The sequence below is a fragment of the Lissotriton helveticus genome, chromosome 3_2, assembly GCF_964261635.1.
Source record: "Lissotriton helveticus chromosome 3_2, aLisHel1.1, whole genome shotgun sequence".
Lineage (NCBI taxonomy): Eukaryota > Metazoa > Chordata > Amphibia > Caudata > Salamandridae > Lissotriton > Lissotriton helveticus.
The window spans coordinates 272,158,220-272,185,742 of record NC_136062.1 but is presented as its reverse complement, the minus strand read 5'-3'; the positions used below and the strand labels follow the sequence as shown (position 1 = coordinate 272,185,742).

The 27,523-nt window shown below is 46.4% G+C and overlaps 1 protein-coding gene across 6 annotated transcripts in view; it reads left to right on the top strand.

The window, feature by feature from the left end:
* HERC1 (HECT and RLD domain containing E3 ubiquitin protein ligase family member 1) overlaps positions 1 to 27,523 on the top strand; it is a 2,088,313-nt gene that overhangs the window by 894,772 nt on the left and 1,166,018 nt on the right. For all 6 annotated transcript variants that reach the window (XM_078685198.1, XM_078685199.1, XM_078685195.1 and 3 more), the window contains exon 39: positions 3,565 to 3,763. In XM_078685198.1, coding sequence (XP_078541324.1) covers positions 3,565 to 3,763 — 199 coding nt within the window. The remainder of the gene's footprint in view (positions 1 to 3,564; positions 3,764 to 27,523) is intronic.

Below are 27,523 nucleotides of genomic sequence, written 5' to 3'. Positions count from 1 at the left end.
GGAGCAATACGTTTGCTTCGACCAGTGCGACTCTGGCCCTTAACACTTTGTGTGTTGGCTAGGGCCACCTCTTGTTTGTGCGACTCAGCGGAGTCCCTTGGATCTGCTGCTTCTCAGAAGGGTGCTGGTGTTCCACCCGTTAGCTGGTCGGGAGCTGGCGGCGTTTATTCTCCTCTCCGCTCTGGACATCTCGGAGATGCTGGGTCGTGCCATGGCGTCTTCAGTTGCCCTTCGCCGCCATGCCTGGCTCCGGGACAGTGTGTTCCTGAAACAGCCGGGAACGGCTGGTGGATCTTCCCTTCGATGGCACTCTTTTGTTCCACGCCCCGGCAGACTTGGCCATCCAGAGGTTCTTGGCGGGACTTCGGCCTCCTCCTCCTCCTCCTAGTCCTCCCCCTCAGTGACCTGTAGGTTAATCTGGTTCTTGGCAGCTGCTCTTTCGTCTGGGCGGGTCGCCCCAGGTGTGTGATCTGTGTGATTCATGTGCCTGCGAGTCCTCTTTTATTGGGATTGTGGCTCTCTTGGCTGCTGGCCGGCCCTTTTTGCTGTGTGTTCTTGCTTGGATTATATGCACCTGGTTGGCCCTGAGATTAGGCCTTCTGTTGTTTGCTTTTGGCTGCTTTAGCCTTCTGCGGGGCTTTTTTCCTGCGGTTCTTTCTGTTGTCCTCTGCTGCGGAAGTTTCTTCCTAAGAGGGTTCCCATGTCTTGGGACTAACTTACCCTAGGTGGGGTAATGGTAGCTGTTATATAGCTTGTTCTGTGCTTGGAGGTTGTGGTCACCTTCGGGCCTCTGCTCCCCCTGGCGTTTTAAGTACGTTGGAGGTGCAATTCCCCTCTCGGTGTTTGAAATGCCTGTGGTGGCGCCCCGGGGTATCCTCCTTCGGGGTCGCTGCGCTGTTACCCTGGTCTGCCCTGCCGTCTGCGGCCTTGCGTCATGGCTCTGGTTTCATGTCTTTTTGTGTTGTGTGTGTGAACCCCTTTCTGGGGTGTCCCCGGGGCCTTCTCTGCCTTCTAGCTCTCTGTCTTTGGAGCTGAGATGGATTTCTGTTCCTCCCTCTCGCAGACCCTCCTTCCCCCATGGGTATGGCTATGGTATCTTTTCTATGTTAAGGAATCTGCGGCTAGTAGTCTCTATCAGATGTACAAGTTACTTACCTTCGGTAACAATGTATCTGGTAGAGACAATTCTAGCCGCAGATTCCTTCATGACCCATCCTTCCTCCCCGTTCTGCGAGAGCCCTTAGCTTGCTCTTCCGTACTCGCCTGCCTCCGGGTGCTTTGTCTTCTGCGAGTGCCCTCTTTCACTCCTCCCTAGCGCGATGCTTGTTTGGTGGGGTTGCATCCATTCCTCCCTTCTGGTACGTGACTGATAGATTAATGGGTGCTCCGGCGTCCCTACACTCTGGCTGGGCCTCAGCCTTGGCTCCTTTCAGGGGACGCGACTCTCCCTGGTGGTGTTGGCCTGGGGTGAATTGTCGTTGCTCTTCTGTCTTTCACTGTTAATGGACTGTGGGTGCAGGCTTCTCGTCTGCTGCACGGTGTTTTTGTATGTTTTTCCTGTCTCCAGGGAGAATGTTGTATTTGTTTGCAGGGTTGCTTTGCAGTGGCTGTGACTGCTCTTCCCTTCTATGACTTTCGGTGCCATGGTTCCTGGCACTCTCCCGAATGGGCTGTTCTCCTCCATTCGCTTCCTTTCTCTCTATGTATCTGCTGTTTCGCACACTGTTCCCATATTCCTACAGTTTTTTGTTTGTGATGGCTCCGCGTTGTGGCGTGAAAAAGTTCTCAGAAGAAAATTGATGTACGGACGTCACGCCCGTGGATGACATCAGGGCGGAGTCACGCGCTACCGCCCTCCCGGCGCACAGAGATGCTGGGAACAGAAACGTTTTCCAGATCCAGTCTCACGTCTGGGGATAATTCTATGTTAAGGAAGCTGCGGCTAGAATCGTCTCCACCAGATACATCGTTACCGAAGGTAAGTAACTTGTACTTCAGTGTTCATGCTGCCAGATGGTGTCTCCGGGGATAAGGAAAACTATATAAAGCTCCACTTATGGACCCTGCCTTTCTTAGGCCCAACTTCCTGTTGGTTACTTTGTTTGTCTACAAGGGGAAGAATCACCTGTCCTACTTCTCCAACTACTTCTGTTCTACTAGGCATAGATAGCAATTGAGCCAACTTAATATGGAAGACTGCAGCCTTGTCTTACATGGAGATATCTGTGCTGTTTGGTAGGTATGACTGCTTCTTGGATTGGTACTAGCCTGTGGCCCAGTAAACTGTAGGCACATCAGCTCTATTGTTGGAATGGAATCAGACGCAGAGGTAAATGCTGGTGTCACAGCTGCAAACTGTGCAGTCTCCTCCAGAATTGTAAGAGCCTGGATGTTTAGGATCTTGGGTCATGCTTCTTGTGTTTCTTCCATGACTTGCCCTAGTTTTGTCTCTTGGTTTCACCTGCAATCTACCTGACAAGAACGACCTTAACTAAGATCTGCCCCTCTTATTGTATTCTGAGACCCAGAGCTAGGCCTCTCTGTCCATGATGGCCTTGAAGGGCATCAAGCAACTCTTGTCGCACAGTTTAAAATCATGCTCGATTCCGAGGCCAGCTAGTTGTGCTTGTTTTCAATGTAGAGGAGTAATGACGAAGCACTGCTCAAAAGAATGTAACTGATTTCTATCCCATAGAGATGTAATGTGAATACCCCCTCCCCAGTTTTGATCTGACAGTAGATTATTAATGTTTGTATGGCTGTTGTGTAATAATTAATCAAGTGCTCCTGACCAAACAATGCATATATAAAGCTATGTATTACTTGTAACTGCTACCCAATCTATATCCTCCTGTAACACATGTGCTGAGCTGAAAACGAATGAAAAAAATGCTTGATCCCTAGACACCATAAGCAGATGCCATGTGGCTTAGTCATCTAAATTGGCTTCTGGCACATGTATGGCACCTTAAAACCTGGTGCCTTCGGGGTGACAGTCGTGTACACTGCCAGAGTTTACAAGAAGAATTTGAAAATTTGGTGAAAGCCAACATCTTTAAAACCCAAGCTACAGATCCTAATCCTCGGGTTCAGAAATAAAAGAACTCATGTTTGTGCACAGAGATGGGCCTTTATCTGGCTCTATGTTATGTCCTCAGGCGGTATGGAGTTGCAACTTGGGTGAAGGGTGTAACTTTCAGGGTAGCTGGTGCCCAAGTTGGGTGAAGGGTGTTACTTTCATGGTAGCTGTTGCCCAAGTTTCAGGATTCAGTCTTGCACCTGCCTGGGGATTTTCACAAGGTGAGGGATTGCAGTTAAAAATACTGTCAGAAAAGTGTTATGCTATACAAACTACAATAAAAAGAGTTTAAAAAAAGCTATGTATCCAGATTTCGTGATCACACGATGTACACTAAAGATCATCACCTCTGGCAATGAAACGAGTAGCTAAGTGGAGTTAAGAGTGCTGAAGTTACTTTGTACAATCTGTGTTGTTGCTTTTAAGTTTGAACATTGTTGCTTGTGGTGCTGCATGTCATATTTTTTATATGTATTTTTTTCCAGAGGTAGACCAGCAAGCTGATGAAAATGATCATGTCCAGCAGGCACAAACACCAGTGACTACCAGCCCATCTGCTTCTAGCACTACTTCTTTCATGAGCAGCTCATTGGAGGACACCACCACTGCTACGACTCCTGTGACTGATACTGAGACGGTACCAGCTACTGAATCTCCTGGAGCGATGCCTCTCAGTCTTTTAAGGTGAACATTTACACTGTTGTAATTAAGGTTCCATCGCTGTAGGTTACCATGTCAATTTATAGTAATAATTCTATGAAAATGATGAAAGCTGTTTAAGTTTAGGGAGGTCCAGTGATGTTTGATTTCCTTGTTCTAAAGATGAATATTGAAAATATGGATCCTATATAGTAAGACACTATTATAGGTTAAGCCAGTAAACACCACTTTAATTGAGTTTTACTAATTTTCAACCAATTGCAGCAGAGTTCTTTGAGATGCAATACCTCTAAAACTTAAAGATTTCAAGCTAGTAAGTCAATCTCATGTGTATTCTAAACTGGACTATGGAAGCTTCTTCTTGAAAGAAATCCCAAAGATTCACCTGCTGCTAAACAAAGTTGTGCTTTGTGCTGTGACCAGATGGGCTAGGAGAGCATGAAGTAGCCCATCAGGTCACCCATACTAGCCCCCCTTAAGTAGGTTCCTCTAGATGAAAGGCAAGTCAGCATGCTGCACACCAAATTCTACTCCTCATTTTTGGTATTTCTGCACATTGTATGGGAGGATCTTTGAACACTCAGTATTTTGAGACCTTTGTTGCAATGGTTTTCAGTATCCTTTTCCTCCGGTTTTCTTACTTCTTCTTTTTTTTTTTACATTTTCTGTCTTACCGAAATGCCTTTTTTGTTGCATAAAGGAATATCATGGCACATTGTTACTCCCAGAAATTGTGTTTCTCCTGATTTAGTCTGACATCACTAATTTGAGGGTCAATTTTCTACTTCTACTGTGAAAAGAAGCCAGGGCGGTAGTAATTGTGCTTGCATTAGCTGCCTTTGATCCCTTTTATGTAGCAAATAGTTCTATTTTTTATTTGAAGAAATTACTAAGGAAGCTTAGTGAGAGAGAACATTAAAGTTTGTCAGCTTTCTCGAGTAAGGCTAAAGCCTGTGCTTTATCCGCTAAGGACATAATCCCTTCCCTGACAAATATTCCTTCTGCGTTAGCGGTTTGACTGCGTTTCACTACTACGTCCATGAGTAATTCTTTCTTCAAATAGAGCTACATCTACTGAAACAATTGAACCTTCAGCCCTTTCTTATTCTCCCCACTTCAGAACAAATACTTTTGTTGTTCTCCTCAAGCAGTCTCCTCACTTTAGTCCTTCCATTCTGGACGTTAATAGTTATTTGGTGCATTATGATGGCACTTCACAAAGCCTACAAAACATAAACAAGCATTGGCAAAGCCAATAAATAGTACATGCCTATGTAAGAACTATTGGCTTTTTCAATGTTGTGTTTACCATGTTGTACGGCAGCCACTCTGCTGTACAACATGGCTAAAATAAATTGACAAAGCCAATAGTTCTTGCATACAGGAAGCTTGTTTTTATTATAGATAAGTAGAGGGTTAAAACTAAACTGTGAAAGGGACATTAGAAACAGCTTTGAGAAATGCAGTCAAGCTTCCATATATCATAATCAAATAGTGTTGTACAATTCTCCAATATTATTTATTTGTGTTTTTTTTATAGGTCAACTCTTTTCTTAAAGATATTAGGGATTTAATTGTACGCTTGGACACCCCCCTCTTTGTGGGGCAAATATATGTATAAAACATGCACTGTGATACAAACGCCTGTTTTCCCCCCATAAAACACTTTAGTTGAAACCATACAATCAAACCCCGGCTGCCTGCACACAGACCGTAATCATGGGCAACGCCACATTTGTTGGGAACAAATGTACAGTTATATGCGCTTGTTAAACGAATTCTAGAGCAGATATATTTCCTCCATAAAGATATTAACTGTAGCCATAAACCAAAATATTGAATATTTTCTCAGCTTCTTGTTTTGTTCATGTACAAAGGGACGTTGTTTGCTCACAGCACTGTCTCAGTTTCTCCTTAAAACACATTAAGCAAAAAGATATCTTCAATAAGGAATCCAAGAATGACCGGCCAAAGCCCACACTACTTTTCACATCTGAGTCTCGAAGCAATGTACGGACAAAGCCTCATCAATTATTATCTGTGATTTACCGGCCTTAAAAATTGTGAAAATGTGATATAATGCGCTAATGGAAAAAATACATAATTATTGTACATAGAACTCTCACATTAACATGAAGCTACCGGAACCTCCTGCCCCATAAAACACATTATACGAAGCTATATATTCAGATCTAGGCTGCCTGCATACTAAACTATAATCTTAGGCACACAGTCTCTGGGAACAGCGTGATGCTGGGTTAGTGTTACGAGCTCTTCGCTGTAACTATCAATATATATATATACACAAAGGAACACATCAGTGAGGTTCCAGACGGGAGAGACACCACAGGCATGCACAGGTAGTAATTTAACAAGTTCGGCGATACAGCTCTAGTGTAGCATGTATCCCCCATGGATACAATAGCCTGAGCACCAGTTTGAAATCCCCGTTGCCTACACACATACTGTAATCTTGCACACGTATCTTCTGTTATGGGCAAGTATGCAGAACTAGGGGAGTCAAATCAAATCAAGCTTTATTCGGTTGTATATGAAACATCCATTAAAGCACATGTTTAAAACAATTTAAAAGATACGTTTAAAAACAATATGTATTATTTTTAGAAATAATAAAAGAAACATATCATCGAAGAATAGAAAGCTTACACATTCAGAAAAATCAAATACCATACGTCATGTACATACTAACCGAGGAAAGGGGAAGAAAGAAAAAAGAGAAAAAGAAAAATAAGACTAAACCGTTTTTAGATAAAGGGGAACTCAATGCGTTTCAATGTTGCTATAGGTTCTGCCTATGTTTAATTGTCAATTTCAGGAAGTTTACAATTGACTTAGCAAAAGGTTCAACTTCCAGAAATTGCAAGGCGAGAAATGCTGGACGACACCTGCGTAAACCCATAGTTTTTAAAACAGGGGTGAGCTACAGTGTTCTCAGATCCTGAAAGAATTTACAGAAAAGTACTGTATGGATTGTGGCTTGGGTGGAGCAATCATCACAGGGGCAGGGCTGAGGGTATTTGTCCCAAGTGTTGATATTAGGGAAAGTTACTAAATGGTGGAAGGTATCGAGCCTGAACCTCGTTAGCAACCGCCTTTCATAACCCGTGAATTCAAAAGTTAAATAAGTGAGTGTTGCACAGTTGTTTTGGGTACCTCACTCGACAAGCGTAAAGATTCCAGATGAGTCAAGCATGCCTTTTTAAACTGTTTCCTTGGTATACCAGCTATGGTAGAAGGTAAGTTAAAATACTGCTGCATACCAAGGTCACACAGGGATTTTTTGACATAAGCTAACCAGGGAATATGGAGTCCCTTGTCTAAGGAGATACAGTCCTCGATAATCTCCCTACAAAGGGAGGTTTCGGTAGTAGACCAGATGCGTTGCTTCAGGAGCAAGGGTTGGATCTTTATCAGATCTGTTATAAACGTTAAACCTAACTCCATGTTGCATGCATAATTAGAAGTCCCTTTTGGGACGGCCAAAATGCATTTTAAAAAGCTATTTTCCACCCTTTGGAGCTCCTCGACCTTAACAAATCCCCAGATCCCTACCCGTAAATTGCACTTGAGATATATTTGGCGTTGTAAATTTCTAAAAGTTTAACTGGGGGACGCCTGCCTAATTTATTTGCGAAATTGACCAAGGCAGCTGTAGTCCCATTAAAAATAAGCTTCCTCGATTCAATGGCAGGTTTCCAAGAGCATTTACTGTCAATTAAAACTCCCAGATAGGGATAGGTAGCTGTTGAGTCCAATTACTGACTTTCAATAAAGATTGGCTTAATATTCTTCAGCCTTGGGCCTGCAGACATAATGAAGGTTTTTTTAATGGTTATCTTTAGGTCCAGGTTGGCCATGAAGTTGGGATATTTTGTTAGGGCACTTTGAAGCTCTCGCGGAGTACGCGCTAGTATAACAGCGTCATCCGCATAGAGTAAAATTGGTATAGGGCGCTTGTTAATGATAGGGAGGTCATTTGAGCCCGCAACCATGACCTTTTCCAGGCCATTGGTATACAGATTAAATAAAAACGGGGCTAGGACACAACCTTGCCTTACGCCACGTACTACTCTAAAATGTTTTGTTAATTCGCCCCCGACTCCAAATCTAACTCTAGCTGTGGCATTGGAATAAAGTTCACGAAAATAACTTAAGAGAAACTTATCCATTCCCATATCAGCTAGGATGGTCCACAGCTTATTATGAATATGACAGTTAAATGCCGATGAGAGATCTACGTATGCCATGTAGATAGCCCCCCCCTTCGCCTGACGTATTTATCGATTATTAGGGACAGGTTAAGGGCTTGCTACACGGTGCCCAATCCCTAACGGAAGCCGAACTGAAGGTCGGACAGAATCTTATTATCCGTGGACCATTGCTGCAAGCGATCTAATATAATCCGGCCAGCGACTTTCCCTAAGGAGTCCAACAGGGAGATAGGTCGGTAGCACGAAGGTACTTGGCGATCCCCTTTCTTAAAAATAGGCACTAATGTAGACTGGGACCATGAATCGATGGGACCCATCTCGCACGTTGCCTGAAGGACCCTAGTTAAAATGGGTAGCCATAAATCCGTTTTGAATTTAAAAAGGTCGATGGGAACGCTGTCGGGGCCCGGAGCTTTACCATTTTTACTAGCCATTAAAGCTGCCTCCACCTCCTCATAGGTTATGGCGATAGGCATTGGAAAAGGGGGGAGACCTGGCTAGAAGTAGTTAAGTCAGTTGCAGATGAGGGTGAGCTGAATATCCGCTCAAAATAATCAACCCACGATTGTTCATCAATAGCAACGTCTATGCTAGGGGACATCACCGAACTGGCTAAAAAAGGGGACTTCAAAATCTTCCAAAACGCAGCACTATCTCTAAGGGCACATGACAAATGTAGTTGAGACCAGAGCTCCTTTTTCAACGAATTCTTCCAGGATCTAAGGTCTTGTTTGTAAATAGTTCTATGGACGGCTATTTCCTTAGGGCTTCTATCTTTTTTGTATAGCGCATGTTTTAGGTTCTGATAAGCTTTTGTACAAGCGCTATCGAACCAGCCCTTCTTGATCTTATTCCCAGTAAGCTTTTTTTTGACAAAAAGAGATTCTCTGATTATTGACGTTAATGACGAAAAACTTGCCAAGATCTCCTCGCTAGTAGTGGTTAAATCAAAGAATTTCTCAAAGACTGGGATTAACTTAGAGACCAATTTTGTGGTCATTTCCTCAGGGTCTACCAATTCCCACTTAAGAGAATATCCATTAAGTCTGTCCAATAAAAGGTTGTTTTGTGTTAGGATCGACTTAATGTTAAACCCTTCTTGTTTTTTGGCTAGTTGAAGAGTTATGCTATTTGGGAAATGGTCGCTAAGAATTATGTCATGTGTTTTACAATTAATCAGGTCCCTGGAAGCTTTTGCTGAAATAAATATGAAATCAATTGTGCTCGAACAACCCCTACCATTAAACGTTGGCAGGACAGTAGTGGGTGGATTCGTCAGATCGTTAGCCAAATCCATTTCTAAGCCTCATAAGATTTCATTCAGACATTGGCCGACAGCGGTATGGGGAAAATGGGTTACAGGGTTCCCACCTTCATCCACTATCCCACATACAACAACCGCACTTTGTTTACAAAGGGTCTGATTAAAGTCCCCGCCTACGTGCCTCCACTGGCAATTCATGGAGACTTTCACTTATCAGCTTTAGGGAATAAATTAAATCAGCTGTGGGGTGATTGTTATAGAAGTTGACGACCACAAGGGCTTTAGACTGAAAGGGATATAGGATAAGGATTTGGAAGTTAGAGTCCAGTCTTAGGGGAACTATGCTTTTAAATTGGAGGAGATTAGAAACAAAAATGGACAATCCTCCCTTTGCTCTTCCTGATGGAGAAGGTGTAGCTGGGGAAAAGTATGTTCTATACCCCTCCAAATGGATCTCCGCAGGGCCCCATGTTTCTTGTAAGCATAGAATACTAAATCTGGTAACGAAGTCCGTCCAAAGACCAATCCCAACCTTTTGGCGAAGCCCCGCGACGTTCCAAAATAAGATGCCGATAGTAGGAACGACTTTGTTTACTACCTGCTTCTCAAGTGAGCCCTCCAATCCCCCTTGGAGATATTGGTTGTTAATGGATACAGCTAAAGTTGAAATTGAATCCATGCTCTGTTTAAAATTCCCTTCGATATTCCTACTTGCATTACAAGTATTAACCTTGATGTATACGGGAAATATTACAGGGTTGGATACGAACGGTGAATTCCCTCGATTGCCACTCAGTTGCGTCGGTTCGATTTGTTGGATTTTTTGTCCACCCTCACTTATCGTGTCAACAGTGCTATTATCTACTACATATGTGCCCTTACTCTTGTTTTGTGAGCTTAGTCTTAGACTACCCGTACCTAAAGATTGAGGTGAAATTCATATATTATCTGTGGGCTGTGATACTACATATATAGAGTCATTACAAGCAGGGAAGTCCCCCGCAGGCTGGCGCTGGAGTCAGTCAACTCCGTCCATTACCTCAAATCTAGAGTAACAATTGCATGTGGGAATGTTAAAACTCGGGTAATTGACATTATGGGGACGTGAGATAGGCGGGCGAGAGAATCTCTCCAGCAGGGACTGGGGGTAGAAGTAAGTTAGACCCCGTGTTGTTATTCCTTCCCCACCTCCGTCATCAAACCATTCCCCGATGTGTTTAGATACTCTTGGGTCCTTAAAGTTTATTATGATTATGTCCCCTGCTAAGGCCTTCGGTCTGTTGCCCAGCCATCCTACTCTTCGGACGTGTAAAATTTCCCCGTTTATATGTGAGGGTAATGGCCTATTGTTGGCCAACCAGTATATCACCTTATTTTTCAGGGTTCCAAAATCCTCAATTCTACCACCCACTAATTCTGGAACTCCCGTTAAAATCACTACATAAGGTGCGGCTGTGGGGGGGAGATCTACATTCCTTCTATGCTCCCTTCGAGGATTGGGACTGGATTCGATCCTACTATCCTCCATCCCAGTTTTTCTAGATTGGACATTTCCTAGCTTTTGGTTCTGTCCTTCCCCTATCTTACCCTCGGACCTATTTTGTGCCTTGTCCGTGTTGTTAGTAGGCTTGCTTTCCTTAGATAGTGGGGGCTGCACGTCCTTTCTCTGGATTTTACCTGGTTTGGAGGCGGGTACAGGTGTTTTACAGGAGTGGGTTTTAAAGGTGTTTACTATTAGCTCCCTTGTGTGGTCTGTATTTCTCTATAACGCCGTTTCCAGGTCCCCTATTTTTTCAGAAATTATTCTTACCCTATGCACTATAGGTAATATTAGTGATTTAAGTAGTTGCTCTATGCTCCCTAACAGGTCTTTTGTGAGGTTAGAGTGTTTGGAGTTCAATACTACCCAGTAAATCATTACTAGATGTTTCTTTCGCTGGGTAACGTGGTGGAGTAATTATGGCAGGTATCGGTGATACATTTGGGGGAGGGCTTTTAGAAGTGCCAGAATCAGATCGAATGATCTTACTTTTCTGTGGTCCACTCCTCCTTTTGGTGGTGGGCCTTGGTGTCGAGAAGATTTAGGGATTTTAAGGTTTTTTCTTTGCACAGTCACCACTACTGGTGAAGGCATATCTACTAGAACTTCTAACTCTGGTATCGATAAAGAAGCAGAAACATTTAAGTTCAATTCACTATTTACATTGTTTACATTGAGTGAAGAAGTTCTATCTCGCAGAAGTAATGGAATGCTATCATTACTAGAAAAATCAAGTCCTTCACTTTCAGTATGATTCGTGGTGAGTGGCGAAGTCGCTAACTGTATCGGGCCCAAAGATGAGCGCTTGTTCTTAATAAGCTCAACAGAGCGTCGTCGCTATACTCGTCGCTCAGCAAGAGCGAGTTCCCTTTCAATTCCTGAAATGGCCCTTATAACATAGTCATCTAGCGTTCCTCTATTTACCCCTCCTACCACTGAGGATTTTCCCTATGGGAGATGCAAAGTCATAGTGCGTACTAAAGATTATGGAAGAATGGTTAAACCACACTAAACCTTACAAGTGAGATTAGACAATTGAGTACACAGACTGAATATCCAAAAAGCTAAATGACAAATGGTATAGAATGTCTGCTTACTAGAGTGTAGCACAAAAAGTCCTGGCCGTGGATTTTGAGTCAAGGGGAGTGGCCCAGCCCAGCCTCCTTCGGCCTCTGAGGGCCACAGAGGGGCCCGCCCTTTGCCCGGGCTTGGCCCTCTCGCGGTCCCGCGACGCGGGAGATGAGCGGAATTTAAAGCGCCTCCAGGCGTGCGGGTGGAGGTGGCGGCTTGACCGCAGGTGTGCCTGGGTGATGAAGTCCGAGCCTTCCACACAGCGGCCGTAGGGATGTCAGCTGCAGCGGCGGGAAGGCTGCTACAGGTTTGCTGGGGGGCCACGGGACACCAGGAGAAGTCCAGATTCAGCAAAAAATGCCCCAGAAATGCGCGAGCTAGGGGAGTCTGCTGTCTAATCGATTTCCTTCCTCAAGCGTTTTGCGGCTGAGTGGCAACTTTACTGCCCATAAGCAAAGATGCGTCCATAAAAACATGATTTACAGGACTGTTTATAACTGCACTCAGAGCGAGAAATCCCAAAAGGAAATTGTGCTCTCCTTAAAACATCACCCTGCATCCCTTTTCTCCAAGCCTTTCATCAGAACACTTTCTCGCATCCATGGGCTATACTGAGGAAACCTAAGAGAGGCAGCATGTGACCGAAAAAAGTATCATGAATGACTGCATTCTGCCAGATGTTTTTACCTGTTCATCATCGAGAGCACTGCAATTGCACTGCATTGCCGACAAGCACAATGCATTTAAATTAAAAAAATTATAATTTCCAAACATGCACACACGCTACCTTGTTGATAGGAAACAAAGCAAGACAAGCACAATGCATTTAAATAAAAATAATTTAAAAAAATCGAAAGAACACACATGCTACCTTGATTATTGGAAACATTGTGTTTTTAAAACGCTTCACAAACACAGGATCACTTTAGGACGAGCAGCAGATTCGCAGAAAATTCCTTCACACTGCCTTTCAAATAACACAAAAAGCAAGAGGAACCAAAAAAAAGGGATGCCTCGCTGAACACGAGCAGGAAACAAAGAATAAAGTAGTACCCCAAAACGAATAGATAAGCACCAAAGTAATTAGGCAATGCTCTGTCGAAGGAAACCTATGACGAGGAGGGACAAAGAGCAAAGATTAGCCACTAGCAAGCAAGCTCTTTTGAAGGACAATCGAACTAAGGAATAAAAAGGCAGTGGGGCTGCCTGTAAGCCCACAGAGTTTATACAATGTCTCGAAGAGACAGCGCTGCCTAAGCTCGATTTAAAAGGGTACATTCAGATGAGAGATACCATGAAGCTTCAAAGTGTGGTTCCTCTCCTGAAAAAACCTGGAGCTGACCCTACGCTTCTACCTAACTACCGTCCCATCTCCATGCTCCCTTTTTCGGCGAAAGTACTAGAGGCCCATGTAGCAAGATGCCTGTCCAACTTCCTGGAAGAATCTAAATACCTCAACTCCCACCAGGAGGGTTTCTGGCCTGCACACTCCACGGAAACAGTGATACTAGCTGTCCTGGACACCATCCGTGATAACGCTGACAGAATCTTCCCTAAGGCACTGATACTAATGGATCTCTCCGCCGCCTTTGACACGATCGACCACACTATTTTGGCAGGCGCAGCTGCTAGTTGACTTAGTTCCTTCCTGGAGGACCGGTCCCAGGCCGTTTGCGCATGCCACTTCACGGCCCCTAAACGTAGAACTACGTGAGGTGTTCCCCAAGGCTCCTCTCTCTCCCCTTTCCTGTGCAATCTCTACATCCTCCCCCTGATTCAGTCTCTCAAAGATAGGAAGGTGACTGTCTTCAATTACGCGGACGACATGCAACTGGTCTTCACGTTCGACAACTCACACAGCTCAGTCACCGAATTTCAGGCCTCCATGCTGCACATTCAACATTGGATGGACCTCAACCGCCTTAAGCTAAATCCTGGCAAGACGGAGCTAGTCCTCACAGGAGACAGCCATAAGTTCTGGGGCCCACACTACTGGTCGTCAGAGCTAGGATCCCCGCCCACTCCCTCCTCTTCGGCTAAAACACTCGGTGTCACCTTAAACAGTGATCTCTCACTAAAAATTCAGGTTGGCTCGGTAATCTCTAAATGCTTCTTCCAACTGTGAAGATCAGGAAGATTCATCGCTTACTCACGCAGGAAGCCTTGACTCAGGTTGTAATAGCTACCGTCTTGTCACACCTGGACTATGCAAACTCTCTTTACCTGGGCATGCCACTCTACTTGCTCAAACGGTTGCAGATAGTCCAGAATCACAGTCAGAATGATTCTTCGACAACCCAGATGGCAATCAGCGACACCTCTAATGAGGAAACTGCACTGGCTCTCCATCCCTCAACGCTGCGCGTTTGAAAATGGTTGTCTGATTTTCAAATCCCTGCATGGTCATAATCTCAAATTCATAAACAACCCGATATTCAGGTACACTACCTCTCGCAACCTGCGATCAGCTCACCTCCTGCTCCTTTCCACCCCACGTTGAAGCGGAAACATACATGTACTGTGACTGCCAAATGTTGGTGATAGACACCCACAAAGTTTATCTCTGGTGTCTCGGCTACAAACACGCATCATGTGACTGCTACACAAAGATGAACCGAAAGGCCATCCGTATACGTAAAGCCACACTTGGTGCCGCAGAACTCTGACGGAAGTCAAAAAAGGCATGGTCTCGGCCAAATTCTATGCGTGGAAATGCTCCCACACTAAGACCGATCTCGCAACTGATCCTCATCGTAGTCATGAAGCCCACGTAAAAAGTCCCAAAAACATAAGAAGTCCATACAAGGCTCTCCTTCATCCCATGCACTCGCACCATTCAGAGTTGCACAACATTCTGAGTACCTCCAGTCTGCGGAGTCATTCCTCATTTTGGAACCGATTCTGATGCTGCTCCTGATGTGCCTGACCTCAGCAGGCCATCGACTGTGTGAGCTGAAGAGGGCCCTAGATAAAATCTTTGATATTCCTTCGGATCCCTCTGGAGTGCCTTCAGGTCTGTAGATCTGAGGATCCCTCCAGTCAGGTCACTGCCAGCTAACTCGTTCCCAATACAGACTGTGCCGCTTGACCTCAACTTGAGACTCGCCTCATCTTCAAGCTCAGCTCCACTGAATCCAGCCATGGCACAACGTTTGACACTTTTAGCCCAAGTCTTGATGCCAGTACTGATATTGGAAACTTGAGACTTAGCTATGTGCGCAGGCGTGTAGGGTCTTAACATATGATACCTCCCCCCTCATTGTCTTTGCTGTTTCCCGTTTCTTACATGGTATGTGGCGCAGAAGGAAAGGCTTTATTGAAGGTAGAATGGAAATGATTTGAATTAACTGTACCCCTTCCTCTTCGTTTCTTTTTAACACACAATTTGTATAACCTGGGTTCCTTTTGATAACTCATTGTTTAATAACTTTTTATTGTACATTCCAACTGTTTATATTTATGGATTTTATTACTGTGCTTTGTATGTATTTTATCCGCACTTTTATTGTCCATGACCGAAATAAAGTTATCAAAACGATATTGGAAACTGAGCAGATAGTTTTATCAAATTCAGAAGCTCTACCACAACTGCCCCCAAGGTAACAGGCAACCCACTATTACCCCCATTCAGATCTTGAACACCATTACTATGATGATAACCCTGAAGATAAGAGCCGTTATGATTATGAAAACGTAGTCTTTGATTTGCAGGATACCAATAGTCTGGACATTGGTCTTGCTTCCCCTAATCCTGCAACAGCTAGTGGAATCTGCCTCCTTCACTGTGGTGATTCAGAGGGCAGCAAAAGTGTGAACCTTACCCTAACATCCACAGAGATGAAAACTAATATCCTTACTGAGGTCTTTCACCCAGGTCACACAAATCAGGAACCTCTCCTCCCTTCTAATGAGGCCCTGTCAGACCTACCACTGGGTGCCTGGGCAAAGCCAATGTCTCGCCCAAGTCAATAGAGAAATTGCAAGGTGGCATAGATCTTGCCCTGGGAATCTAGACTTCCTCACGCAGCACCCATCCTGGAAAGCCTGGTTGTGTAGATGTCTACAAGTATATTCAATCTCAGTGCATTTCCCACTAACCTGCCAGGCAGGGAGTCGAAACCTATGGAAACATTTGTCAAGCAAATGTTCTTGTCTGCCAGCCTTGCTTCAAGGTCAGTCAACACCAGCTGCCTCCTGGGGAGGTACTCAAATGCTTTGCAAGACAAAGTGGTGGTTATTAAACCAGTTGTCCCTGATGACATCCAGGCACCCTGCAACACCTCATTTATGACGACCAGGACTCAGCAAAATACTCTATACCTCAGGTAAGGATACTACTGACTGTCTGGGTAGTCCAGTTGTGACAAGAGGGGTGCTGGATTCACCTCACTGGCTTAGCATACGATGCCCAACCATCTTTAATGGATGTCTTTTAATGCTTCTAGGCTCTTTGGAGTGTATGCCGGCTTGACCATGGAAAAATGTAAACAGAGCATAGCCACAGCACGCTCTCTCAGCATGGCTTCGCATCATCTGCAGATCCAACAGCAATTCCATCCCTTTTGAGGCTTAAACAGGGGATACTAGCAGAGGCAAAGTCAGAGTATACTTCAACAGCATGCCTCTTAATCCTTTAAGGTTAGAGGCAGGGGACCAGGTTGTCAGCATCCTGGTCCCCAGGGGGCAACGCACTACCCAAACTCCTCTCCTGCAGCTGACCCAAAACTATTTTAAATGACACACAGTGGCTTATGAACACAAAATGGGAGGTCGCATCACATCCAACAAATAGTTGCTCCAGATTGTGCAACACGGTTACTACCTTCCCTTGATGGCACATCCCCTGGATAAGCCTCCTACACCACAACACCTCCTTGAGAATCACTTGTCCATACTGTGAGGGGAAGTTCAAGCTCGCTTGACAAGGTAGCTCTAGAGAGGGTCCCGGCATTTCAAGATCAGAACTGGCTGTTACTCCCATTATTTCCTGGTGCAGAAGAACTATGGAGGCTTATGCCTTCTCCTCGATTTTCACCCTTTGAACTTCTTCCTTCGGAAAGATAAGTTCGGAATGTTGACACTGGGCCACGTCCTGTCTGCTTTGGATCCAGGAGACTAGATGATTGCATTGGCTTTGCAGGACTTCTATTTTGACATCCTGGACCTACAACCTCACATATATTACCTGCGGTTCAGGTAGGACAAGTGTACTTTCAATTCTCCCTGCTCTCCTTTGGCCTTACCAGCGCGCTTCAGGTATTCACAAAGGTTATGGTGGTGATTGCAGCCTATCTACAGAGGTTGATAATATCAATCATCCCTTACTTTGACGACTGGCTACTGAAGGCGAAATTGTCCAAAACAGTTGTTGCCTCCTCCAGATGGTGGCCAACCTGTTAACATCATTGAGCTTTTCCATCAATGGGCCAAATTTACACCTGACTTTTTTGCAACACTTCTCTTTCATTGGAGTCTTTCTGGATACAATGCTTTTCCATGCCTTGCCTCTGGGCTGTGATCCAGATGGTTCAAACACTGGCCTGGGTCTCAGTGGGAGTGACTTTGAGGCTTCTTAGCAGACTGCATCCTGTTTATGAACCATGCAAGTTGGCACATGCAGGCTCTTCAGTGGGATCTGAATTCTCAGCGAGCTCGCCACAAAGGAAACCCTACGGACTCCATCTAGTTGTCGGAGAAGACTGCGAAAGATCTGCAGTGTTGGCTTCTTGACCTCAGTTGGACCAGATTAAGACCCCTCTTCCTATCCCACCAAGAGGTAATGGTCCTAATGGATACATAGTTTCTGGGTTGAGGCGGTCGTCTGGGAGAGGTGGAGTTCAGAAGACTCTGGTCTCTGAAGAGGAGCATCTCATCCTTCTGGAGTTGTGAGCGATTCGCTTGGCACTGAAAGCGTTCCTCTCAACTATCAAGGGGGAACTTCTGTAGGTGATAACGAACAGCTTGACCACCAGACCTAGGGACAGTATTCCACTCCTGAGGCGGAAGCTGGGAGTTAGAGCCATTTACTTGCACTCTGCCCACTCGTTTGAATAAAACATTTTATTTCGCCGTTTTTAATAAAAAATTGATTGTATGTCTTGATTTTACACACACTTACCAGCGCTGCTTTTCTCAGCTGGTTCACCCTTATTTCAGCCGAGTTAGGAGCTGTATTGGGGAAGGGGGTTGGAGGTGGCTGGCTAGGCAGGGCGGCCATATTGGGAGGAGGCAGGTTGACGCTGCAGTCGTTGGGGCAGGAAGCGCCGGTCCCGCGCGCAAGCCCATAAATTGGAATAAATGTGGGTGCTCTGGTCAGACCTAGGGACAGTATTCCACTCCTGAGGCGGAAGCCGGGAGTTAGAGCCATTTACTTGCACTCTGCCCACTCATTTGAATAAAACATTTTATTTCGCCGTTTTTAATAAAAAATTGATTGTATGTCTTGATTTTACACACACTTACCAGCGCTGCTTTTCTCAGCTGGTTCACCCTTATTTCAGCCGAGTTAGGAGCTGAATTGGGGACGGGGGTTGGAGGTGGCCGGCTAGGCAGAGCGGCCATATTGGGAGGAGGCAGGTTGACGCTGCAGTCGTTGGGCAGGAAGCGCCGGTCCGCGCTCAAGCCCATAAATTGGATTAGTTGTGGGTGCTCTGGTCAGACCTAGGGACAGTATTCCACTCCTGAGGCGGAAGCCGGGAGTTAGAGCCATTTACTTGCACTCTGCCCACTCGTTTGAATAAAACATTTTTTTTTGCCGTTTTTAATAAAAAATTGATTGTATGTCTTGATTTTACACACACTTACCAGCGCTGCTTTTCTCAGCTGGTTCACCCTTATTTCAGCCGAGTTAGGAGCTGAATTGGGGACGGGGGTTGGAGGTGGCCGGCTAGGCAGAGCGGCCATATTGGGAGGAGGCAGGTTGACGCTGCAGTCGTTGGGGCAGGAAGTGCCGGTCCCGCGCTCAAGCCCATAAATTGGATTAGTTGTGGGTGCTCTGGTCAGACCTAGGGACAGTATTCCACTCCTGAGGCGGAAGCCGGGAGTTAGAGCCATTTACTTGCACTCTGCCCACTCGTTTGAATAAAACATTTTATTTCGCCGTTTTTAATAAAAAAATTGATTGTATGTCTTGATTTTACACACACTTACCAGCGCTGCTTTTCTCAGCTGGTTCAGCCTTATTTCAGCCGAGTTAGGAGCTGAATTGGGGACGGTAGTTGGAGGTGGCCGGCTAGGCAGAGCGGCCATATTGGGAGGAGGCAGGTTGACGCTGCAGTCGTTGGGGCAGGAAGCGCCGGTCCCGCGCTCAAGCCCATAAATTTGGGAGGTCTTATCTTCGCGCTGCGAACGCGACAGCGGACGCGCCTCATCGCGCCGAAGGAGCGCCCAAGGAAAGCCCGTCTGTGCCCGTCTGTGCCAGGACGGGCCAGGTCGAGGCCAGGGGTATTATTGGTGACTCCCCCTGTTATGGATACCTTACGCTATAGTGGGTAGCAGCTGAGGGCAATTAGAGACAGCGCCACCATCCGCTGTCCTATCAGCTCCCTCTCTGAGGAGGTAGGGATTCCGTGTTTACACTGTACACAGATAGGGCCTGCAGTTGTTAATGCGAAACACCATACATTTGCATTACTAAATTGTCGCTCTCTTCCGAGACATGCGGTGGAAATTCGCATGCTCTTGGAGGAACGAGACCTAGATGCCCTATTTTTGACAGAGACGTGGCTCACAGAGGCATCAGATCCGGATGTCGTCGGGGCCCTACCGCCTAGCTATTCAATCATTAGGCAGGACCGTCAAATCGGTCGTGGAGGAGGAGTGGCAATAATTTTTAAAAATCCAGTTATATGTAGAACAACTGAGAGTCCACTTCTGGAATGCGAGAGTCTGGGCTTTTCAATTGCCTTCTCTCCTTCCTGTACCATGTCGGGCATCCTGGTCTACAGGCCCCCAGGCGACCACCGCGGCTTTTGTAACAATTTACTGGACAAGATCTCAGTGTCCATTAGTAGTTCACCCAAGTTTTCTATCATGGGCGACCTTAATGTGCATCTTGATGAGTTGGACGACGCTGCCTCTCAGTGTCTGTTGGACACTTTGGGAGTAGTGCACCTGGAGCAAATTGTGACTGGCCATACACACATAGCAGGGCATTTATTAGATCACTTCTTTACCAACCTCAGTAACATTAGGTACAACCATCCTAGCTTTGTCCCATGGACAGACCATGCCCTGCTCCCTTTTGTTTGGGCCCCTGGAGACCAAATTTATCCCACAGCTAGTCTATCTAATAAATTCAGCCGAATGTGGTCGAGGCTGTCAGTGGAGGACTGGGAGGCTGCCTTGTTGAGGTCCCCCCCGGCCCCTCACGATAACCCTGTCATTGCCAATGAGGCCTTTAATGAGTGGCTTACCTCTGCATTAGATGCCACTCTTCAAAAAAAAAGTGGTTCAACACAGGATCGGCCCTAAAAAACAGCCTTGGTATTCCAGGGAACTCAAGGAGCAAAAACAGCTCTGTAAAAGAGCGGAGAGGAAGTGGAGGAAAGATTTTGCAACTGCCTCCAAAAATGAATACAGGTTAGAGTTAAGGGCATATAAGAAACAACTAAAAATTGCCCAGTCTGCGTACTATCAGGTTAAAATTACTGAAGCAGTTAATAGGCCTAGAGAAATCTCTAAAATATTTCAAGCCCTGATTACCCCCCCCCCCCTCGGCCACTAGGGCTTCTCCTGATCCCCAGAAAAAATGTGATGATCTGGCCGCTTTCTTTGCCGCCAAGGTGTCTGTTATCTATTCAGGTTTTGAGTCTTCAAGACTGACCTCTGACTCCACGAAAAGCCTGGCGGGGATTCTGGAAGAGACTCCTTCTGATGCCGCCGAAAGTCTCGACGCCTTTCCACCACTCGACCTGGCCACTGTGGAAAGACTGCTCGATGGCCTCAAAACGGGTTCACCCCTGGATGCTGCGCCTCCTGCAGCTCTTAAACAGGTTTCAGGGAAAGTGTGCCCTATTATTATGCAGGTCATTAGTTCATCCCTGGATTCAGGTATCGTACCCCCTATCTGGAAGATGGCGAAAGTGAAAGCCCTCCTAAAAAAAAATAACTTGGACCCAGAAGATCTAGCTAACTACAGACCCATCTCGTTGCTACCGGGCCTGAGTAAGATTGCTGAAAAATACGTCAACCAGATCCTCTCCTCTTTCGCTGAGACCTCGGGTGCCCTCTATTCCTCTCAGACGGGATTTAGAGCCAAACAGGGTACGGAGACTGCCCTGGTGGCGGTGGTGGAGGCAACTAGGAGTATTGTGGATGCTGGGGGCTGCGCTGCGGTGGTCCTGTTGGACCTCAGCGCAGCCTTCGACACTGTTAATCACCCACTTCTGGTTCAGCGTCTCCTTCGGGCAGGGATCTCAGGAATTGCCCTTAAATGGCTCCAGTCCTTTCTGGCAGAGAGATTTTTCTCCGTTTTTGAGGAGGAGGTTTTCTCCGACCAACTGCAACTGTGTCACGGCGTTCCCCAGGGCTCCTCTCTCAGTCCAACCTTATTAAACATCTACATGAGTCCTTTGGCTGAGGTGGTGCTTCCCTGGGGAATTCAGCTTATCACCTACGCCGATGACACGCAGTTGGTCGTCTCTCTGGCAAGAGATGATGCCGGAGATCAGGGGAGTAACAACTTGACCCCCTGTCTCACCAAGGTCTTGGAGTGGATGACGACGTCATTTTTAAAGCTAAATGGGGCGAAAACTGACATCATGCTCCTGGGGTATAAAGCTCCCATTAACCTTGACCCTTGGTGGCTGTAGTGTCTGGGCTCCCCGCCCACCCCAAAGACCCAGATAAAGAGTCTGGGGGTCTGGCTAGATACCACCTTGGGGTTTCAGGTTCAGTCCAAGAAGGTGGCGGCGACTTGTTATGGACTGCTTAGGTTCCTTAGGAAAGTTCTTTCCCTCCTACCTTTTGAGGCCAGACGCGTGCTGGTCCAGTTGCTGATTTTATCGCGTCTGGATTATGCAAATGCCGTTTATCTGGGAGCTCCAGTTGGCTCTATCCAGATTCTCCAATCAGTACAGAACTGTGCAGCTCGGGTGCTTATGAATCTTCCCAGACGCTGCTCGGCAAAGGCGGCACTTCGGTCACTTCACTGGCTTCTGATCCAGGAAAGGATCATGTTTAAAACATTCTGTATGGCGCATAAGTCAATAAGTAATGTTGGTCCTACCATTCTCCAGCCCTTGTTTCGCCGGCATCTTGCCTCTAGATCCTTGAGATCTAATCAGCAAAATTTGCTGGTGGTACCCAGGGTGAAGCGAGCCCGCATGGGTGGCCGCCAGCTTTCCTTCCATGTCGCCAAGGGCTGGAACAAACTCCCAGATAACATCAGACTGGAAGTGAACCATCTTGTATTCAGGAAGCGATTGAAGAAATTTTTGTTTCACTGAGCGTGTTCTTCTGTCCATGGTCTCGCAGCGCTGGGATGCCTCAGGGTGGCCATACAAGAGCGTACTCATTCATTCATTCATTCATTCATTCATTCATGTTTTACTGCTAGAGACAGGGTGGAGTGTGCTCCTGGGTCCTGTGCGCTAGAAGTGGCTGAATGCATCGTTGTTGGGTGAAGGAGGTCATCTGAGAGATGGAGATCAGAGGACTCGGGTCTCCTAGGGAGGATTGTCTCCAACTTGCTGGAGTTGGGAGCGATTCGCTTGGCACTGAAGGCGTTTCGCTCAACTATTAAGGGGAAACAGGTATAGGTGCAAATACACAGCATGAGCGCCATGTGGTACTGCAACAAATAAGTTGGAAAGGGTCCTGTGCCCAGGAGGCTTGCTATCTCTAGAAGTGACTGAACGTTCAGGCATTTCCCTGATCACCCAGCACTTAGCAGGGCCTTCAGGCATCAGGGAAAACTAACTCCGCTGCAGGTGCCTAGCAGATTCTGAATGGCAGTTACATTCAGAGGTGGCTTAGGGAATCTTACAAGTTTTGTGCATTGAAGTTCCCAATGTAGTTATCACTTGGAGAAAGCTTGTGCCTGCCTTGAGGCTCTGTACTCCTCTATGTCTTCCTGCCTCTGCAACTACTGCACAGATCGTCAAAAAAGATCAGGAAAGACCATGCGCAAGTCATACTAGTGGGTTTCAGACTGGGTGAGGAGAGAGTGAGACCTAGAACCTCTGGCCATGAGAATATGTACTCCAATCCAGCTGCCCCCTCTGGAGGACTTTCTGTTGTAAAGCAGGGCCAGGCCCGTGTCCGAGCCAGCATAACCTACGCCTCCATGTGTGGAGATTGAATGGTAACAGTTGACTTCTTTTGATCTCCCTCCTGAAGTAGTTGGTATCATCCTCACAGCCAGGCATCCCTTCACTAAAACTGTATATGCCGGACTATGGGTGAAGTTTGTTCTTTGGTGTGCCTTTCATGACATCCAGCCTATACAGGCAAAGTTGTCTAACATGTAATTGTTTTGTCTGTCTAGCCCAGCAATTCCTTTCAGTGCCAACAGTGAAGGGTTATCTTTTGGCCTTTCTACAGTTGCCCGATCAGCCATCCCTTTTCAAATTGTCTGTTGTGATGCGTTTTTTAAATGAGCTGATCCACATGTTCTCACCAACACCTTTTGCAATGCCATAGTAGGACCTTATCCCATAGTAGGACCTTCGTAGGATCTTACCTACTTGATGTGCATTCCTATTGAACATATGCACAGCTTCTTCCCATGCCTGCTAACCATAAAAACATTATTCCTCATTGCAATGGTGAGTGAGTGAACTCCAGAACTTGTCTTTCCAGTAGCCATACACCTCTTTCTTGCCAAACAAAATGCTACTTAAGACAAAAGTGGCGTTTTTTGCCAAAGATAGTGACGTACTTCCACGTAGTGCAATACGTCACCTTGCTGTCTTTGTACACTCCACCTCATCACTCCAAGGAAGAGGATTGCCTCCATTGTCTTGATCCTAGGAGTTCCCTCAATTTTTACATTGTTCGAGCCAGAGACCATCAATCGGATGATCCATTGACTTGTCAGGAGCAAAAAATGGAAACAATGGTACAAAAGAAAACCATCTCCACATGGATTGTTTTGTGCATAAAGAGCTGCTATGGGCCCACCAAAAAGCAGCCCCCAGAAGGAACGCATGTTAATTCCACCAGAGCAAAGACTGCTTCCACTGCCCTGGCACAATGTGCCAGTCCTGGACATCTGCCAGGCTGCTACGTGGGTGTGTGAGAAGTTGGCCTGGTATATGCTGTCCACTAATTATAGTGGGCACCTTCTACCAGTCCAAACAACCCTTATTGATGATTAGGTTAAAGACAACCTTTATTGAAAGCAATCCTTGTGGTAGCTATGGAGAGCAGCCTTCAGGGTAAGTCTCGAAGGAATGTAAAGCAGCTTGTTTTACCAGATTAGAACCTCCTGAGTGACCAAATTAAAGGAGAACCACACAAGAGATATTTAAAATATATGCATTTATTACTAAAAACTCTCTACTAACCTATTTATGATGTTAGAGCACAAAGCACACAATATTAAATCACTAGAACAACAGTAAAAAGCACAATACACAGTGGGTTCCAGGGGGAGACCAATCCATATACTAAGAAAGTGGTATAACAACACCGACTTGACTAGACACAGTGCCTAGATCATGTAGAATTGCTGAGACCCCATGGAACCACCCAAAGTAGTGACACCGGGGACCCACGGATGACGGGTGCAGTGTGAGAACACAGATGCGGGCTCCGTACAACTCTATGAGAAAGTTGCGGTTGGAATTTTAAAGATTAAGGACACTTCGGAGAGGACTTTGAGCAAAAACCTTTCAAACATAGAAGGTTCTAAAGTCAGCACCCTTGTGAGTACCAGAGTACCTGTGTTACCTAACCCAGAGGAGCCGGTGCATAGGTGTCAAGTGATGTCGGAAACCTTCATCGTTTTCAATGGCGTGATTCGGAAAAATGCTGCTGCCTGGAAGATGAAAAGTGTCTGGTGGAATCCAAGCCTGGATTCGAGATGAGAAGAACCTGAAAGCAGAGGGGACAGAGTCTGGGTCACTTCAGGGTGACCAGGGGACCGGTAGACGAATGCCCACCGATGTCAGGTGCTGCAGGTGAGATGACGCAATGCTTGACTCTGCAGCCACGGGGACCAGGAGACATCGATGACGACCAAAGTCCGGAGATAAGCTGTCCCACTAAGGATTTCGAGTGCTATGGGGTCAGTTTCCGGATTGAACACCAACAAGCCTTGGCAACTGCAACCCACCCGGTCAGAGGAAATCAGCTTTGTTGAGGACCCGCAAGGTCCTGGGGACTCTCCAAGCAATGGAGAGTCAGGGCACATCTGGAGCAACCAGGAAAGCCTTCACAGGGACCCACAGGTCAACGGACCAGGGATCGCAAAGGGACCTCGAGATGAATCACGAAATACCAGCCCACAGAACACTCATGGAGTGTAGGCTGAAAATCTTTGGTGGAAACACTGCTCGGCATCAGGACTACAAGTATCCCAAAGCACAGCCTCTGGGATCGCCGAAAAGCATATGCTGCTGCAAAAGTACATGGTGCATAGGTGTTTGGGTTGTACGGCCACAACAAAGGATACAGGCCTCAGAATTGCTGAGAGCACAGATCATCCTCCGAGACCTCGGGAACCCACCTCCTGTGTTGCAGAAATCTTTGGAGTCCTCAGGTGCTCGGGAGATGCAAACCGGACAGATGCATTTAGGTGCCTGCCTTGCAGGGGAGTAACTCCTTTACTCCAAGGGAGATTCTTCAGTCATCCAGCGTAGTGTAGATCGTCAAAGTACTTGCTTTCTGTAGCAGAATTTAGTCCAGGTAACATCTAAAGTCCTGTAGTAAGGGGTTCCTACTTTATATCCAAGGAAGGGGTGGGACAAACTTGGGGACCCACCTATGGGAGGGTCAGGACAGAGGGATGGCTACACCCATGTCCTTTATCCAATTTCGTGCCATAGCAGGAGTAAATGGCTCATGCAACCGATTTGAGCTGGACTATGCACAGAGACACCAAATATGCCCCCAGTGCAGACATCAAAGCACAGAGTGCAACCACCCAGCCCCAATACACTAAAGCCTGTCTGGAAGGTGGTTACACCTCCCTGTGACAGGAAGCCTATTGTCAAGCCTTCCCCTGCTCGAGCTTGGCTCAGCAGCAGGAGGGCAGACTCTTGTCTGTGGCTGGCAGCATCCATTTTGTGATGCCCAGGTCGAGAAAGCTGGTACCAGGTGTACCTGTATGTCGCATATGTCCCTTTAGAAGGGTGGAATCATACCTCCCCTGCCAGTTACTGGCAGTATATATGGTTTGCTGCATCACAAACAACCCCGGAGAATAGGTTCCAAAGGCTGCAGAGGGGCTCCGCTCATGCATGGGCACCCTCTCACATAAAACCCAGCTCCCTGCCTTCATGATTGATAAGGCCTGCCACAGGGGTGACTAATAGGTTTATATGTGCAGTGATATATGGTAGAAAAAGTGAACCTATATCTAAGTAAGGGGTGCATGCACCACCTTACACAGGCTGCAGTAGCAGACCAGTGGTGTCATTTTGAATGGTCTCTCAGGGGGTGGCATAATACATGCTGCAGCCCCTGGGAGGCCTCTGGGGTACCTATGCTCTGAGTATATAGTATACCATGTACTAGGGACTTATAAGGGCACCCCAGAATCCAATCTGGAGTGTACCTAAAGTACATGGAATCAATTTAGAGGAGAAAGCAGCTTCCCTTGGGTCCTGTATAGCAGGATCTCAGTCAGTCTAAGTCGAAAACAGTGAAACATCAGCAAAAAGTGGGGGTAACTATAAGAAGCAGATCCCACTCTCCTACAGGGGGCACCTCCACTTGTTCACAAAGCACTATTGCCAAGACAAAGAGGTCCGTTAGGATGGACACTTCTTTGGCATCTATTCACAAGGTATGTAATCTGCGGTTAGTAGTCTGTATCATAAGAAGTAGTTAGTTACCTTCCGTAACGCCTTTTCTGGTAGAAACTCGAACTGCAGATTCCTCACCGACCCACCCTCCTCCCCTTTCTTTAGATTGGACTCATATGGTCCTTTAATAAGATCCTAACCTAAAGGTCAGCATATTGGCATAATCCTAAAGAGAATTTTAGTTATGGATTCCTAACCTTAGAATTACCCCTAGGCGTCAGACTGGATCTGGAGAATTTTTCTTCAGTAGGACCCCTGCACGTCAGTAGGTGGCGTTGGTCGACTCCGCGTTCATCGTGAACGCCGGAATGACGTTGCAGTATCTACTGAGACGCCACTCCTGCTCGCTGACGTCAGTTCTTTCATTTTCCGCGCCAGCCAGCTCAGATCCGGAGAGAGCGGTACTTCAAGTCACTTTTTGACTCTTTTTTTCGACTTTTTGTCAACATCTTTTCGAATCTTCCTACTTCTGGTGCACAGGGATGTAATCTCGGTGGACCGGCTTCAAGCCTTGTGGCTCCTGCCACAAGCTGATGTCGGTGACGCACCCTCATCTTGTGTGCCTCTGATGCCTGGAGCGAGATCACAACCCAAAGTCGTGCTCCGACTGTTGGGCCATGGCCCGAAGTCTTTGCGGGAGCGGTCCCTAAAGCTCCTGGAGGCCGCTCGAGATCCCAGGCAAGAAGGACGTTGCTGGACCGGTCG